The following is a 16,167-nucleotide window of genomic DNA, read 5'->3' on the forward strand; positions in this document are numbered from 1 at the left end:
ATTAGGACCTAAAGAATCAGAATCTGCAACAAAAATCACATTAAAACAAAGCCTTGTCCTGCTAAGAAGGAGTTTCAGTCCAAAAACTGTGTCGTTCAGTTCAAAAATGGAAGAATTACGTATTTTATGCCAAACGATTGTTTAAATGGGGCATGCTGGGACTTAAAATGGGATGATTTCCCCACAGTTTCCAAAAGGTTAAATCAGCCAGTAAATTAGAAAATGTTTTATAACATGAAACAAAAAAAGGGTTTTATTTTACATTGAACATTTTTTTATCTCGATGTGAACCGTTACTTTCTTTTCATTCCACTGAAGCGCACACAAGCGTTCACTAATATTGACGAGGCCACACAGATGCAGCTGCGCGTGCACAAACTCCTCCATTATCCATTAGCAGAACGCCGTGATCAGCAGTGGAGTGCATTCTCCTCTCAGGAAAATAGCTGACGAAACATTTTGCCTTCTAAAAGTGCTGCACCGACACCGACGCATCGAGAGCGCGAGAGCTCATCGAAGAAGAAGAAGGAAAAAAAAGACAGTGGACAAAATTAAATTTGTTTGCTTTTTTTTCACATACAAAACATACTCGACGTTACCAATTTCACTCCAGACCTTTTCCACCATAAATTGCCGTGACCTTCCTGGACCTCGTGCGGTGAAAAGTCGTCTCTCTCTCCAGACGCCTCGTCCTCCCATTTCTCCTTTTTGCTTCCTCTTCTGCCTCGTTGTTTCGATTCTATTATCCTGTCCTGCTTGGCTGCCTCACCCTATTCATCCAAGCAGTTCAGTGTGTGTGTGTGTGTGTGTTTGTGTGTGTGTGTGTGTGTGTGTGTGTGTGTGTGTGTGTGTGTAGATGTCTGCATAGACTATGAGTTGTGTGTGAGAGTGTAGAGGCTGTACGGAATGGCTGCAAATGATTAATGGTCTGTGTTCGGCGAGGTGAAAAATGGCAGCATACACATATAGACACACACACAAAGACACACACAAAGACACACACACACACACACACGCACACACATTACCTTGTAAAGGTGTCCTGGTAATATCTTGTACGTAAAGGTTGTGTCTCTCAATGGACGCGTTAAAGCGAGAAGTGAAACAGGGACGCGGTTAAAGTGAAGCGGAAGCAATGCTGTGGATCATTCTGTCATTGTGAAACCATGAAACCATGAAACCATGCTGCTGACCACAACAGCTGGTCCCACCTGAAAACACAGCGTTTGACGGTTAGGAGGAAAGTGCTTCAGACAACATCTATAGCCTGTGAAGGCTTTTGAGCCGCTTGTACAGCTTTTGGACCCACCTTTTGCTCCCCCTGTCCGGGATCCCCTCTGTGCTTGTGCATGTGTGTTTTAATACTTGTGTGAGTGTCTGTAAGCTGATCCACGTGTCCTGGATTCCCTGCTAAACTTAGCTGACTGACTGTTGTCATGATTGAGTGGTCATCCGTGGGGTTCACTGGGCGGCTCTCGGGCGAGCAGAGCCTTCTCTTCCCGGGTGCAGCAGGCCCGAGTACCCGGTCCTGCACCCTGCTGATCTCACACTACATGAACTTACGGATCAAATGAATATTGATCCAGCTGGAGACAGCGGTGGGTGGCTGCACTGTGAATCACCGCTGCTGGGCCGATGCGAGCTTCTATGGGGCTGACAGCGGGTTTAAGGTCATGTCCTCTCTATGTGGATACTATTTTTACAAAGTGTTGTTTTTTTTATTCTCCTAAAATGCATTTTAGAACGAAACGAGTTGAATTGAAATAAACAGAGCAAAGTTAAACACCTGTCGCGTCGCTTTCTCTCTGGGAGTCAGATAAGAAGCTCTCCGTCTGTCCGTTCAGGAGGAAGCTGTGGAGGAAACGACTGTTTTAGATTAGTGTATGAACCTTAAAGACAACACTCAGGGCCTCACTGCGCCCAGACAATAATCACAATCAAGTATGGTTTACACATACAAGGAATTTGTCCTGGTGGAAGGCGCATGACATTTAACATCTCGATATTAAAAAAATATATATATATTTTGTATTTTTTTTTTAGATATATTGTGGTTATTAATGAGCTTTGAAAGGTGGATTTCTCCTTTGCTTTCAGTCTTAATGCTAATGTCATTGTTTTCTCTCTGTGACATTCAGACATGAGGGCAGTGTTGATCTTTTTAAATAAATCAAATAAGAATACATGTTTAATAATTCCTTTACCTCAAAAAAGAGATCCAAGCGTATCCAATGGAGTTTTGGCAAATTGAACGACTGTGAACAGACATCCTTCAACACCCAGATATGTTCTTCTTTGTGGGCACATGTCCAAAATGTCACCCAAGCACTTGGGTGACATTTGCAGTGGCAGCAGGCCGTCTTACATAAGGCGAGAAGTCAGACTCTTTATTTCTGTCAATTTCAGGTCTTCCGTGAAAAACCCCAGTGGACCTCAGAGACTTTCCAATTCCAATTCCTATTTAGCACAGATAGTGTGAGAGAGTGTGTGGTTTGGTTAGTGTGCACAGACACACACACACACACACACACACACACACGCACACACCTCCTGTTTTAATAGATGAATTGCTCCCATTGTGTTAGCAGCAGCAGTAATTACATTGCTGCTGTGATTCTGTAATTTCTCTTTTGGACACAACACTGAAGCGTGGACATCACACTCCTCAGAATGTCCTCTGGGTCCGACAGGAATATTCACATCTGCCTGAGGACTTTTCTAAACGGCTGCAGCCTCCACGAGGGAACCTTGGAGCTCCGAACACAGTCGCTTGCAGCAGTTCTCATGACTGTGAGGTGCTCTCAAACAGCTTTAGTGAGGGAGTGAGAAAGGCAGGCTGTCGGTCTGTGATGATGACGGTCACTGTGACTTTCAACCCCCGAAACGTTAACCCCCAGCAGTCAACTGTACCGCACTGGATAGAGCTGTATGTATTATTAATGACGGCCACATTCCACACATGAAAGGCTGGCATTGTGGGCTTGATGAAAGACCCTGTGTCTTCTCTATCTCTGTCACACAGTGTATTTCTATCTCCTACTTCTCCTTTCTGTTTTCTGCACTCGGTTTTGTCTTATATCGTGTGTTCTCTTGTTCTTTATATATATATATATATATATATATATATATATATATATATATATATATATATATATATATATATATATATATATATATATATATATAACTCATTATGCAATCAGTTTGGTTAAAAAACTGTCAGCCACAATGTCTATCAGTTTCTCTCCAGGCTGCTCCTGCTTTTTTGGGTGAATAGAATGGCATTTGAGGCGAAACAACAGCCTTTTGTCTCCATTCTTTCAGTTTGAACAATAAGGAATTCTCATCCGGCAAGATGACTACAGAAAATCCCTTCCTGGCTGTGTTTGTGCATTATATTCATGTCGCTTTCGGAATTGTGAAGCTGCATTACATATTGATGCAATAAAACATGTTCTGACACAAATTAAAACACTATCGCATGTTTTTAATCTTGTGTTTACTTCTTATGCACACTCATACATGCACCATAGGCGATTCCATGTGTTCTGGTCAGAAATGACACATACCCGGCACATTCCACAACCCTCTCACCTCTGTGTGGAGTCTCCAGCTCACCTGAGCCATGAAAACAACGTCTGAGGAAGTGCCAGTGCTCTCACAAGGCTGGATGCAGGTCTGCTGCCCTCCACTGGACAAAGTGTCTCACTGCAGATGCAGAACGCCAGTCCTGTCCCCAAAACCTTCTAATCAGAATCAGAACCGTTTAATTGCCAAGTAAGTTTGTACAAACGAGGAAGGTGCATCATAACAACAACAACAAAAACAACAGCAACAACAACAAGAGCAAAGAACATTTAACTCTACAAGTGAAAGGGAAATTTTGGTATAAAAAAGTAATAAGTAAATAAGTAAAGATGCAGTAAACATGCAGTAAGTAAGTAAGTAAGGATGCAAGTAAAAATAAAAAATAAGAATAAAAATGATCAATAATAATAATATAGTATAGTATAATAATAATAGTATCTGATGCAGGACGGCTGTCACTCATCTCAGTCTTTCCCATTTATTTCCACCGTGCACACAATGAAGCCCATGAACTATTCTTTTAGAACGTTGCTCAAAAGTCAATGTGTTATTTGGACTATGCGATGACAAGTTGCTTTTGAACGCCACAACGTCATTTACAAACAAAATTTACAAAAATGCACAGTGTGATATGAAACATAGTGATGTTACATTATGTTTGTGGTCAAATAAGTTGTGGATGGGTCTAAAGCTGTTAGAAATTAATGTGCAATTCAATTCAGCAGACAGTTTATGAACAATTTTGATAAAATTAGGGAAAGTCCCTAAGTAGAAAGTTGGCAAAATGATGTAAAACAAATGTGTGGATACCAAACAAATCATGAGGCTTACTTTTATTTTCTCAAACTTTCAAAGGTCAAGAAAACAAATCCCCATGGGCACAATGATGGGAAGACATCATGCTGAACATCTCAGGTTACACAGGCAAGAGGACTTGATACAACAGAGGAAACAATTTACATAACAACCCTTAATTAACTTGTTCTGTGTCATGAGTAACAGTTTAAAACCCTGATGTCAGATCTACTGCTGCCACACATCCAGCCCATAATTGTGGCTTTTATAGCGCGTGCAGTCTAATCACAAGATGGCTTTGGAAAGCATTTTATTCCCACTGTGCTCCGATGCTACTGAAATGATGAATCATTCATATTCATATTCAAATACACACATATTGCCAAAAAGGATGAGTGGAAATACAAACTATGAAAATAGAGGAAGTATTCAAGGTCAGAGGCTACAAAAATGTTGCCACAGGTCTTTTTCGTTTGAATTTAGAGAAATTAGTTGTAGGCCCCTGAGTCCCTGTGGCATGAACACATGAGGGGGCTTATCTCTGTCATTAATTAGCTCTGTGGTCTCAGACATTTTAATCAGTCTACTATCACTCTCATAGAACCAGGAGTGAGGATTAAAGACCTGTTGCTGTACATCTTAGCGTGTTGTTGTAGACCTTCACCGCTTACTGAACAGATCACAAAGGGGCAGTCCTCAGGCTATTTTAAGACTATTTCAATTAGAGCATGCTGGAGATGATATGAGATGGAAATGGTGTTAGGTCAGGGGAGTCCGGGCCTCTTGGTAGAGGCGATCAGGAGCTGAACCAAGGAAAGCTAAAACATAATGGAAAAAGAGCAATGCATATATACAGCAGCAACAATCACTATTTTGATATTAACAATGGATAAAATACAAATATAATACAAAATATAATACAAATAGCTACATACAGTAGATCTAGTAGTTAATTAGATAAACATCAACTTACTTGGCAGCAAGTTTGAACTCTGGTTCAGTCTCACTGCTCTCATCAGTTTTGGGTCCTGATACAACGGGCGGGTTTCAGCTAAAGAGCGCCCACAAAACACTTTACATTACCTGCCCTGCACCAAATGACAAGCAGACATAGTGGGTGAACATAGTGGAGCATTCGCGACAAAGACAATTATGTCCAACAAAGTTATGAGGCATCAGCAGTCCACATTACGGCCCGATTTGTTTACATCTTCAAAGTTGCTACTGAAATGTGCTTCTTAGTCTGAAATCCTAAGTTTGTGTTTCCCCTGACACCTTGCTGAGCTGCAGCAATGGGACAGTAAGAAAAGAGACTCTTTAAATGTGCATAAGTGTACTCTTTAAAGATGCAGGATGGAAACAAAACTATCCTCAAAGTCTTGCATGGCTTTGTTGTTGTTCTAATATGGCTGATTTTTATTCAAAGACATGTGTCGTTAGCCTTGTTGTAATCAAATGTATCTTTTTTATTTTTATTTTTTGTTCATGTTTCAATACAAAACAACTTGGAAGCGCTTTTTTTGTATACAATCAGCATCAAATATCTCTCAGTAAATGCAAATTCAAGCCAGAAGCCCACAACACAATGACAACTGTGTGGAAGGCCACGCGTCACCATAACCCAGCTCTGTGTTGAAACACGTTCACCGCATTTGGGATACCATTAACTGATTAAGTGACATGTCTATATCTAATTATCAGGGATGTGTGAAAATAAACTCTGACACTCTTACAGTCTGGGTGATCACTCTCACACTGTGTCACACTGCTCGCTCCCCATGGGGCAGAGTGTCGACTGTCTTCAGGCTTTGACTTGTTGTTTGTTAACAGGGTTTGGGCGAAGGGGCTCGGCTGCAGGACACCTGGAAAGCAGGTTTATGGAAATCGTATGCGTCTGCGTATGAACATTATGACATGTTGTTTGAGCTCCGCAACAACCGCAGTGATGCACCGACTCACATGAACACTTCCCCATTCATGGGTCTAACCGCACTGCGTGAGTGTGTGTTGCATTGCTGTTGGTGATTTGTGGGTGAATTAAAATGCTATTGATCCGGCAGAGTTTTCCCAGCCATCCCTGGAGGTGATGAGGTCATGACTGTGGTTTAATCATCACTGTGCTGCACTGACAGGCATTGATTGGAAACAGTGGTATTTTCACGAGGATGTAATGATGAGTGTGTACACACCCACAAGCACACATACACAGAGACATGTGATGACTTCAATTATTTATTGTATGCACGTGTATCATGTGGTTTCCACGTGGATGAAAGATCACACCACATCCATGAGTTATGGAATCACTTCCTGATTCAGAATAGTTTAAGAGCCAACCAAGAAAAAACAACTTCTCTTCCTGGTCGGTCAGCGTGAGGATCAAATATCGATTTAACAGACTCCAGAAAAGAGAAAGAAATGTAGATTCATCTGATGTTCAATGGGTTGCAACAAGAAAACCAAATAAGTACAACCGTGTGGTGACATGTATTGCAACAACTAATATTTGGGGCTTCACAAGATAATGTGAGTCGCTTCCACTTTACTGCCATTCAGGTTTGCTGATACTTTTTAACAGTTGCAACATTAAGGTATTAAATTCACATCGTAACTCTCGGGTTTCCCATTTTGAAATAGTATAGTTGGGTTTTTTTTGCAATTCAATTTGACTTAGTTGGTATCTTGAGGAATATTGGAAGTTTCAAAAGCATGAAGAAACCCCCACATTGTGTTTGGGGTTAGCAATGAGCGGACTGCACATATTGCAGAAGATAGGCCTCTACAGTAAATGATGTGAGCGTGAGTCAAGATGTAGTAAGCCAAAGGATCAGTGATGTCGAAACTAAGGTGTGGCAGGTCTGCGTGGGTAGCTCGAGCGGCAGCAGCGCTGACTGCGCGAGCGAAAGCCGCACTGCACCTTTAACTGAACACCGGAGAGTATTTATTGAGTGACGTGGGACGCAGACTGCGTGCTGACTTGTTGCCAGGAAGCGCAGAGAGCCACACGTCGTCAAGTTAGCTCTAGTTAGAAACGACGATACCGGAAAATAAATGTCCCAGATTCAAAAGGGAAGGCTGTAGTTAGTACATAACGCGATGATTATCGAGACGGACGTGCACGAAAACATAAATCTTAGCGAAATAGTTTGTGAGTTGTTCTTCTCGCAACTGGATTGTTTTCGCCCGGACACATTCGGCCGTTGCACGTTTATTTTGAAAGCTCTAGCCGGAAGTAGACGGGCTTAGTTCCGTTTGACTTGACTCTCTCGGAGACAGAAACGGGCGCACGGTGGCTACTTGAACGAAGACGGGGGAAGCTCGCAGAAGAACCGGCTCGGCTTTCGTCGGGACCTCAAACATGCCTCAGTACAAATGCTGAGCGTGGCTCCGAAACACGCGCATTCAACCCCGCGAGCAGCGACAGTTTGACGGCCACGCCCCGACGTGCCTACCAACCGAAGCCCGAGCAAAAATTGCTGCCGAAGACGCCGCGGTGAGCGGTCTGAAACCCAGCAGGGCGGCTAGCGGGCTCACGGCGGAGTGTCGGCTGCTGTGGGAACCATGAGAGAGTACAAAGTAGTGGTTCTCGGGTCCGGAGGGGTCGGGAAATCCGCGTTAACCGTCCAGTTCGTGACGGGCTCCTTCATCGAGAAGTACGACCCCACGATAGAGGATTTCTACAGGAAGGAGATCGAGGTGGACTCCTCTCCGTCCGTCCTGGAGATCCTGGACACGGCGGGCACCGAGCAGTTCGCCTCCATGCGAGACCTGTACATCAAGAACGGCCAGGGCTTCATCCTGGTGTACAGCCTGGTGAACCAGCAAAGCTTCCAAGACATCAAGCCGATGAGGGACCAGATCATCCGAGTAAAGAGGTACGAGAGGGTGCCCATGATCCTGGTCGGGAACAAAGTGGACCTGGAGGGCGAGCGCGAGGTGTCGTCCGGCGAAGGGAAGGCGCTCGCGGACGAGTGGAACTGCCCGTTCATCGAAACTTCGGCCAAAAACAAAACGTCGGTGGACGAACTGTTCGCGGAGATCGTCCGACAGATGAACTATTCCTCAACGCCGAATGGCGACGACCAGTGCTGCTCGTCATGTGTCATCCTTTAAGAACCAGGACCACCATCAAGTTTTATTCTTTGCTCGGTTTTAAGTTTGCAATGGTAAGTTGAAGGGGGGCACCGCACACTGACACGTGACCTTTCACCTAACCTATACACTTATTAAAGCCCTCTCTTAGCTCATGTCCACACTGAGTATGCACAGTAGTGAACAGCAGTTTACCGGATTTAAGCTTAGCTTTATGTCAAAGATTTGCCTTTTTATTATCTAGTTCAGTGGTAGTTTTCGTTATACAGTTAGTTTCCTCTGGCAGCAGACAGGAAGACACTTGCTATTGTTTTACTCAGCAGATTGGGGAAGTGTGTGACTCATTTGCAAGCTGTGACAGAACTAGGTTTACAAAGTTAGTGGTTGAATCCGTACACTCACAGTTTTGGAGTTGCTAAACATCTTGCCAAATGTTTTTGTTGTTTTTGTTCTTGTTTTCCCAGAATGAGGTTAACAGGAGTCGGGAGATTCCAGTGTTCTTGTATGGCCTACCATCAGGGCTCGGCAGCTCAGAATTAGCCTTATTTCAGAGTGTATGTTCTGTATCTTTGGTCAGAGGTTGTTGTCGTTCATTCATGACTCTTCTTATCTCTTGTTTGTGGCAGTGTGTTGCAGCAAGTGTGTACTGTTGCGCTCTTCTTCGTGTCTCACCCTGGCCTTGGAGGAAAATACAGGGAAGAATGCTGGAGGAGGAGGAGGAGGAGGAGGAGCAGGAGGAGGAGGAGAAGGAGGGCAACTGAGACTTGGAGGGAGGGGTCCACTCTTCAGGAATTCTGCTGGGTTGGAGTATCTTTGCTGCACGATCAGTGTCCACCATTGATGTCAACACAGTGTCAGATCCAGAGTTTCAGCAACACCCCCCTCAGCAGTTCCTACTGTACTCACAACTGGAACTAAACCCCAATGGAAAAGATACGGAGGGCGACACTTAGAGACACTCATAAATGGATATTTCTGTACAAGAAGACCGAGAGAGAGAGTATATTTTGTTAAAGAAACTGCACAGTCTCGGGCTGGTAAAGATGTGAGTGAGATCTCTACCTAATCTGCCACTCCAAAAACTTTTTTTGTGTTTTTTTTTCTTTTTCTCCAAAAAGTCAAAATATGATGACACCACTTATCTGCTGGTGGAGTAAACGTGATGAGTGCCACTTTTTTTCCTCCATCTTCTCTTCAGTGTGAGAGAGGACCTTAACTTGAGAGACTTGGGCACGGTGACCCGATCGCCCTCGTGTCGAGTGCCTTTCCAAAACAAGTCAGCTGTTCAGATTTAGTGCCAACCTACATGTCTCACCAAAAGAATCCTTCTACATGGCAATTCACAATTTAGTGAACTGTTCTTCTGGATAATCTTGTAGAGGTGGAGGCTGAAGAGAAACTACAATAGGCTTTTTGTTAAAGAAATGGCGATTTTTCTGTATGTTTTACGTTGGCCTTTTTAAAGTCTAAGGTGTTCATTTTGCAATGTCTACTTAGTCTGGCCAAACCGATCTCTTGAAATGCACAGGTACTGGAATCTTCCTCGACGTGAAAACAACAACGCTTACCTTCCAGACCACTTAAATCAAATTCTGTTTATGTTTATTTTGTTGTTTTTAACAGGAAATGTGATGATGTACCGTTGACAAATCTAACCTGATTGTAAGTTTAAGTTCAGACAAGCCCTTTAACAACGGGCTGTCTGTTTAAAAAAAAAAGAAGACTTTTAATACAAATTGCATTTTTAAAAAATGAAACCAGGCTGTGTTTTCTCTTTGTTGACATGATTCACTTGTTTCAACATGTTACCACAATGACTAATTGCCAGTTTCCTGATCCTAAACAAAGTTGTCATGAGCAGTTTACACTTTCTCATTGCGTAATCCCCGGCTAAGTACTTTTGAATACACACAAATAACTGCATTACTACAATGACCACAGTAGTACAGTAGGTCGAAAAGTAAATGTTAAGTTGTGCCACGAGGTCATCGGAGGCCGATGTGATGAATGTAGTTAATCTTAAAGTGAAAGAAACCAGATCGAGGTGTTTACATGGTCTGTGACTCGCCTCTGCTAGTCTGTTGAAGTGTTTACATGACTGCTAATCTCAGCGTGGTTACTGTCAGGCTATCAGAGCCTATGCAAATGCGCCTGAGCAGCAGGAATCTGTCTGAAGGTAATTGTTAGGTACCAGAGGAGAGTTGTGATTCCTGCCTCTTTGATAAACCTTGGCAGTATTCGCCAAACAAAATGTAATCAGGATGAAAACGCCTTTATCTGCTCACCAATCTAACGTGCATCAATAGTTGAGGCCAGGCGACGCTGCTCCAGAGAAATGTCTCCTTTAACAGCGTTTCAGCCTTGGTACTGTGTGTGTGTGTGTGTGTGTGTGTGTGTGTGTGTGTGTGTGTGTGTGTGTGTGTGTGTGTGTGTGTGTGTGTGTGTGTGTGTGTGTGTGTGTGTGTGTGTGTGTGTGTGTGTGTGTGTGTGTGTGTGTGTGTGTGTGTGTGTGTGTGTGTGGCGTTGAGATGTGGACAGGCCCATATGGCTAATCGGGCCCTTGCTACTGTTTACCTGCGAGGATGGTCGAGCCTCTGCCGGCTGGTGGACTGCAGCAGCGGAGGCAGGCGAGCTGCGCTTGTAGAGCTCCGTCTGTCTGAGGGCGGATGTGTGCGGGACATGTTGTACTGTATACGTGTTGTGTAATGGTATGTACTTCATAAGTCTGAGCATGTGTGTCTGCCTGTCACTGTCCTGCACAGGCCCGGACCACACGGGGACCGAGCAGAGGGAGCGATTGTATCGTGTGTGTGTGTGTGTCCGTTTGGCTTTGTGTGGCAGCAGGCTTCTGTCAGGGCGCAATGAAGCGGGAAAAGTGCCTCCAACAGGTGTGACTGAACAGTTGTGTTCATTATAGCTGGGCCATATGGCTGAAATCTATATTTTCTTTATATTTAAAATACTTTTTATGATAATAATGTCTGTCAAAATGTCAATATAATCAAACGTATGCATATTGCAGTGCACTGTATTGGACAACAGACCTCATGCTATTACTAACGGTTGCTTCTTAAGTTACAGTTTGCGTTAAATCATTAATTTAGTCAACACAATATGTCTGTATCCATATCATCACAACGCAGTTTAACTGAAAGATGATAATCACTGATATTGCCTAGCCCTACTCTATGAACAGGCTTTTTATAGTATTTGCCGTTATGTCCTGTGTGAGTACACAACCATATGCATACACACACACACACACACACACACAGACTGTATTCACACTCCCTAAATCTGAACAGTTAATATTTGGTTTCAGTTCTCTCTGCGAGTGTCTGCGTGGCGTTGCATGGCAGCTCTCAGATCTCCCTCACCTCCAACACAAGCCCCGGCTAGTTTACAGCCGTGTTATCTACGCAATGCCATCACTGATAGTAGGTTTCCTCCAAGGCGTAGCTATAAATTGTGCAATTTAGACATGAACGGAGCTGAAGTCTAACGTTGCCTCCATAAAAATATAGTTCAACTTGTTGTGGAAGAGAGGGGAGATGTTATTCAAACGATGTCCCAGATACCACACATGTACACACTCGTCTTCCTCTGCTGCGCAGCTTCAGTCTGGCTGTGATGTAAACATCTGATAGCAGAACTGTTCTGCCCTTTGGAGAGCAAAAGGCCTGTCGACTTCACGTTTCTTTTTATCTGTCTCTTTCTGAACACTGAGAAGGTGAAAGGTTAACTTCCTGCTCCCTTATTTTGCACAACCCATCTTCAATGTTCTCTCTGTCAATCAATTGGTTTCGGCCTTTTATGTGTTAAGTGTGTTCCACTGTGTCTTTTTGAAGCCACATTGTTGCATACTTGAACTAGAGCCTTTATTTAATTTTTCTTGAAACCAATTTAATTAGGCTATTTTAAAAGCTATTGGTTTCACTTGCAGCCAACAAGACATCAGTTGTGTTCAGTTTTGCTGATGGGCCGGCTTGTCGGCGGTTGCCGGTCATGGGAGACGACCATGTGATGTGGTTGCCATGGTTAAGGGGGGTTGGGATGTGGCACGGCAGCTCTGGGTGGCCTCGTGACCTGTGGCAGTTCAGCCACGGCTGGAATGGTGACTGTAAGAGAGGAGGGTGTAGGGCTGTTGGATCATCAAGTATATGGTCTGCTCATGACAGGAAGTGTGTGTTTTTTAACTTTCAAAGCGGTTTGTTGAGGTTTAACAGCCTTATATACATATTATCCCTTCCTTTTAATGTAATACATATGGACCATGTTTTTAATATGATGAAGATAAGGGTGAAGTGTGTCGTTTGCTGCACACGGCCTCCTCTCTTGCTTTGCTGTTGGTAGCCGTTGCTCTCACAGGAAGTGTTGCGACAGAGGCAGTGAGAGTGGGTGGTGTGTGTTTGCATTTTTTTTTACATGGGACTTAATCACTATATAGGCTCCTGGTTGAATTACAGACTGCTCTTTCTCTCCCAGCGTCATCGTGCTATTTCCGAGGCTCTGTTGTGTTCAGGAGTGTGGTTTTTCTCCAGCTTTTCTTGGCAGATGTGCCGGTTATGTGCCGTATCCGTCTAAGGCCGTGTGCTCTCTACGTCTTTTTCTCCACGTCGTTTATTTTGACGCATCACACAACCCTCCACAATAAAAGCGTTTGACGGTGCCGGCGTTCAGGTTGGAATGCGGCGGCCTTGTTAATGTAGTAGTTTGTCTCGCACTCATTTCTTTTTGTACGTAACATAACCATAACAACACAGAAATAACCATTCGCTCCTTATTTGTCTTCCCCCTGCAAGGCTGAATAAGCTTTGTTTTTGCTCTCTTTCAGTCCAACCTGAACACACACACACTGCAGTTAACTCGCTGTGTGTGCATTAAACCCACTGCTTTAGATTGCTGCTGCATACCAACACCAGAACTTGGTCCAGACACAAGCAGCAGAGCCATCGCTCTCCTTCTCTATTGTAACAGGTTCCTTTTCCTTATCACCCAGATATGACTCACTGCATGGGACTATCATAGTCTTTGACCATACTGCAATTAAGATACCGTACTGCTTTCCACCAAAGCTTTGTCGATCGCAATAGTTCAGGGGCGCTGCTGTGTTGAGTGAGCTTTATGCTGTCAACTAGTTTTTCTACCGGACTGAGGAAACATAACTGATAATTCCTTCAGTTCTCTCTGATGTATAAATCCGGGAGTGGCCTTCTCATTCGGAGCAGACCGCATTGAGATGGGAATACCCCAGAATTCTTCTCATTCCTGTCATTCCTTTAACTGTAATGTCTGGACACGTATTTAGCCTGAACCGAAAGAGCACCGGGATGTGACAAGGAGTTGTTTTTGTGTACTTTATGGGTCATTTCAGGGCGGTTTCCCCTCAAGTCTGATTGGAAATGACTTTTCCTTGATTTTTTTTTCTTTCTTGATTACAACTCACCGAGGTAGAGGAAGAGAGAGCAGCGGAGGTAACGGAAGAAGGAGAGTGCAGGGTTGGCTTGGGTCTCCTGATGCCGCCCCCGTGTCACAAGATGGATCCCACTGGGCACACCGTCCAACTGCTCTTCATACCCATCTTTAGATCGTCATAGCACAGTTTGCCTTAGCTTACAATCTGACAAGGAAACTAGGCCAAACGAGCCACCCAGACAGAACCAAACGCTCACAACGTCCCGATGTGGACAAACAGCTTTTGTTCACTGTTGTCAGCGAGAACGAGGAATATGCTTCAAGACGTGATTTGTAGTTCAGTTGAATCAGCGTTTTAATTATGATTATGACGTGTGGGGCCAGGTCGTGAAGTTTGTTGAGTCCAATTTGAGCTTTTTGGAGGTATAAATAAATATCTAATTCTCAAGAATGTATGGTATTAACAGCTTCAATAACGTCGCTGGTCACATGTTGTTACCTCTGGCCTGAGTCAGGCACGCTGTCTGCTGTTGCTCTCCAGTCTGCAGCTCCTCCTCCTGAGGTTTGGGTGTGGCTTTTCTTCTACTTGAATGATAGGCTGGCTTCTCCGCTCAAGGATTTACAAGAAGTGAACGGCCTTGCATTCTTCCTGGTAGTCTGTGTGCCTGTTTGATCACAGGCCTACATACGATGTGGAGAAGTGATGCATTCGGTCACATTAAGAGAAAGAAAAACAACATCATTTGGATCTGAAAGAGGAACATTAAAAGTTTGTAACTATTGGTTATATAATACTTCTGCACCACCACCATCAGGACGTCTCAGGACACAGTCGACAACACAACGACAACACAACGACATAACTTGCTATTTGTAAAGCCATTACACAGTTCGTGTGTAAAGTTCTTAAACATGCTGTATAGTTTGAAACAACTGTTCTACTAAATCTGATTACATTTTTTTTAAAAGTGTGTGTATATATATCTATATATATATATATATATATATATAGAGAGAGAGAGAGCTATATATATATAGATATATATAGAGACTAAATCTGACATATTTATATATATATATATATATATATATATATATATATATATATATATATATATATAGATATAGATATATATATATATATATATATATATATATATATATATAGATATATATATAGATATATATATATATATATATATATATATATATAGATATATATATATATATATATATATATATATATATATATATATATATATATATATATATATATAGATATCTATATATAAATATATATATAGATATATATAGATATCTATAGATGTATAGATATATATAGAGATAGATGTAATTTGTGCATATAAATTTGAGCATTTTGACCAGAGTACTATTTAATAACTTCACAGCAGATACTTTGAAAATGTGGGTATTATTTATTTTTTATCATGAATGTATGCACACACGACAGTGGGTTCCAGAGTAAGTTGTGTTTATGCAATAAAATCAGTAGTAAATATGCTTATCTACCTGACATAGTTGTCTAATGTTTTTGGCCTTATGTTTTGTATTTTGAGGTCAGATATTACACTTCAATTTAATCATTATCAAGCTAACATTAGCATTGCCAGTTGGCCCAGTTGTCTTTACAGAACATACATCGAACAGCCGAGGAGCTTACATCATTCCTAATCCTTTAGTGATGCTGAAATCTCCACCGAGACTCCAGAGTCACTGCGAGGCTCAGTTTGGGTCCTGGTGGGAGTCGACACGGTGCTGTCAGGATGCTTGGTGTCGACGGGATCTGAACCCCGGCCTTCTGGGGAAAGAAATCTACCTTCACTCACTCCACTCACATTATTCTGCTTCCCGTTAGACTTTCACACCTAACTCACAATAAGCGTCATCTTACTGCCCTCTTTTCCTTTCCATCCGGTGGATCTGTGGTCAGAAGAGGGTTCGTGGCCTCCTCCTCCAGGGCTTGCTCCTGGGTCATGTGACTGCCTCCCACCACGCTGGCGTTGCCCTCCTGTCACCACAGCAACATGCGCAATCTGACTAACATGCTGTGACATCTGTGACCTTCCTCACTTGTTTGCAATCCCTTGTATGTTTCTCATTCCATAATCTGGTCCCCTTCCTCTTCTGCTCTTCCAATTCTCTGTATTCTGTCCTTTCTGACACCTTTTTTCGTACAATTTGGTTTGTTCGTCCATTCTAGGAATCTTTCGCTCCCTGAGAACTGAAGAGGGTTTTTATATAGATACCATGTTACTG

At 42.9% G+C, this 16,167-nt stretch overlaps 1 protein-coding gene across 1 annotated transcript; it reads left to right on the plus strand.

Moving 5' to 3' along the window:
• The first annotated feature begins 7,379 nt into the window (after nt 1-7,379).
• Nucleotides 7,380-10,232, plus strand: LOC137790714 (ras-related protein Rap-2b). The gene is made up of 2 exons (XM_068585187.1): nt 7,380-8,549; nt 9,102-10,232. The coding sequence occupies exon 1, from the start codon at nt 7,945-7,947 to the stop codon at nt 8,494-8,496; it is 552 nt and encodes a 183-aa protein (XP_068441288.1). The 5' UTR covers nt 7,380-7,944; the 3' UTR covers nt 8,497-8,549; nt 9,102-10,232.
• The last annotated feature ends 5,935 nt before the right edge of the window (nt 10,233-16,167 follow it).

Source organism: Clinocottus analis, unplaced genomic scaffold (assembly GCF_023055335.1).
Source record: "Clinocottus analis isolate CAN_PGR_092001 unplaced genomic scaffold, fCliAna1.0.p SCAF_2, whole genome shotgun sequence".
In the NCBI taxonomy this organism is placed as follows: Eukaryota; Metazoa; Chordata; class Actinopteri; order Perciformes; family Cottidae; genus Clinocottus; species Clinocottus analis.

Bases quoted from the DNA above. Each gene is read 5' to 3' on its own strand.
- LOC137790714 (XM_068585187.1), top strand. From the start codon at position 7,945: ATGAGAGAGTACAAAGTAGTGGTTCTCGGGTCCGGAGGGGTCGGGAAA.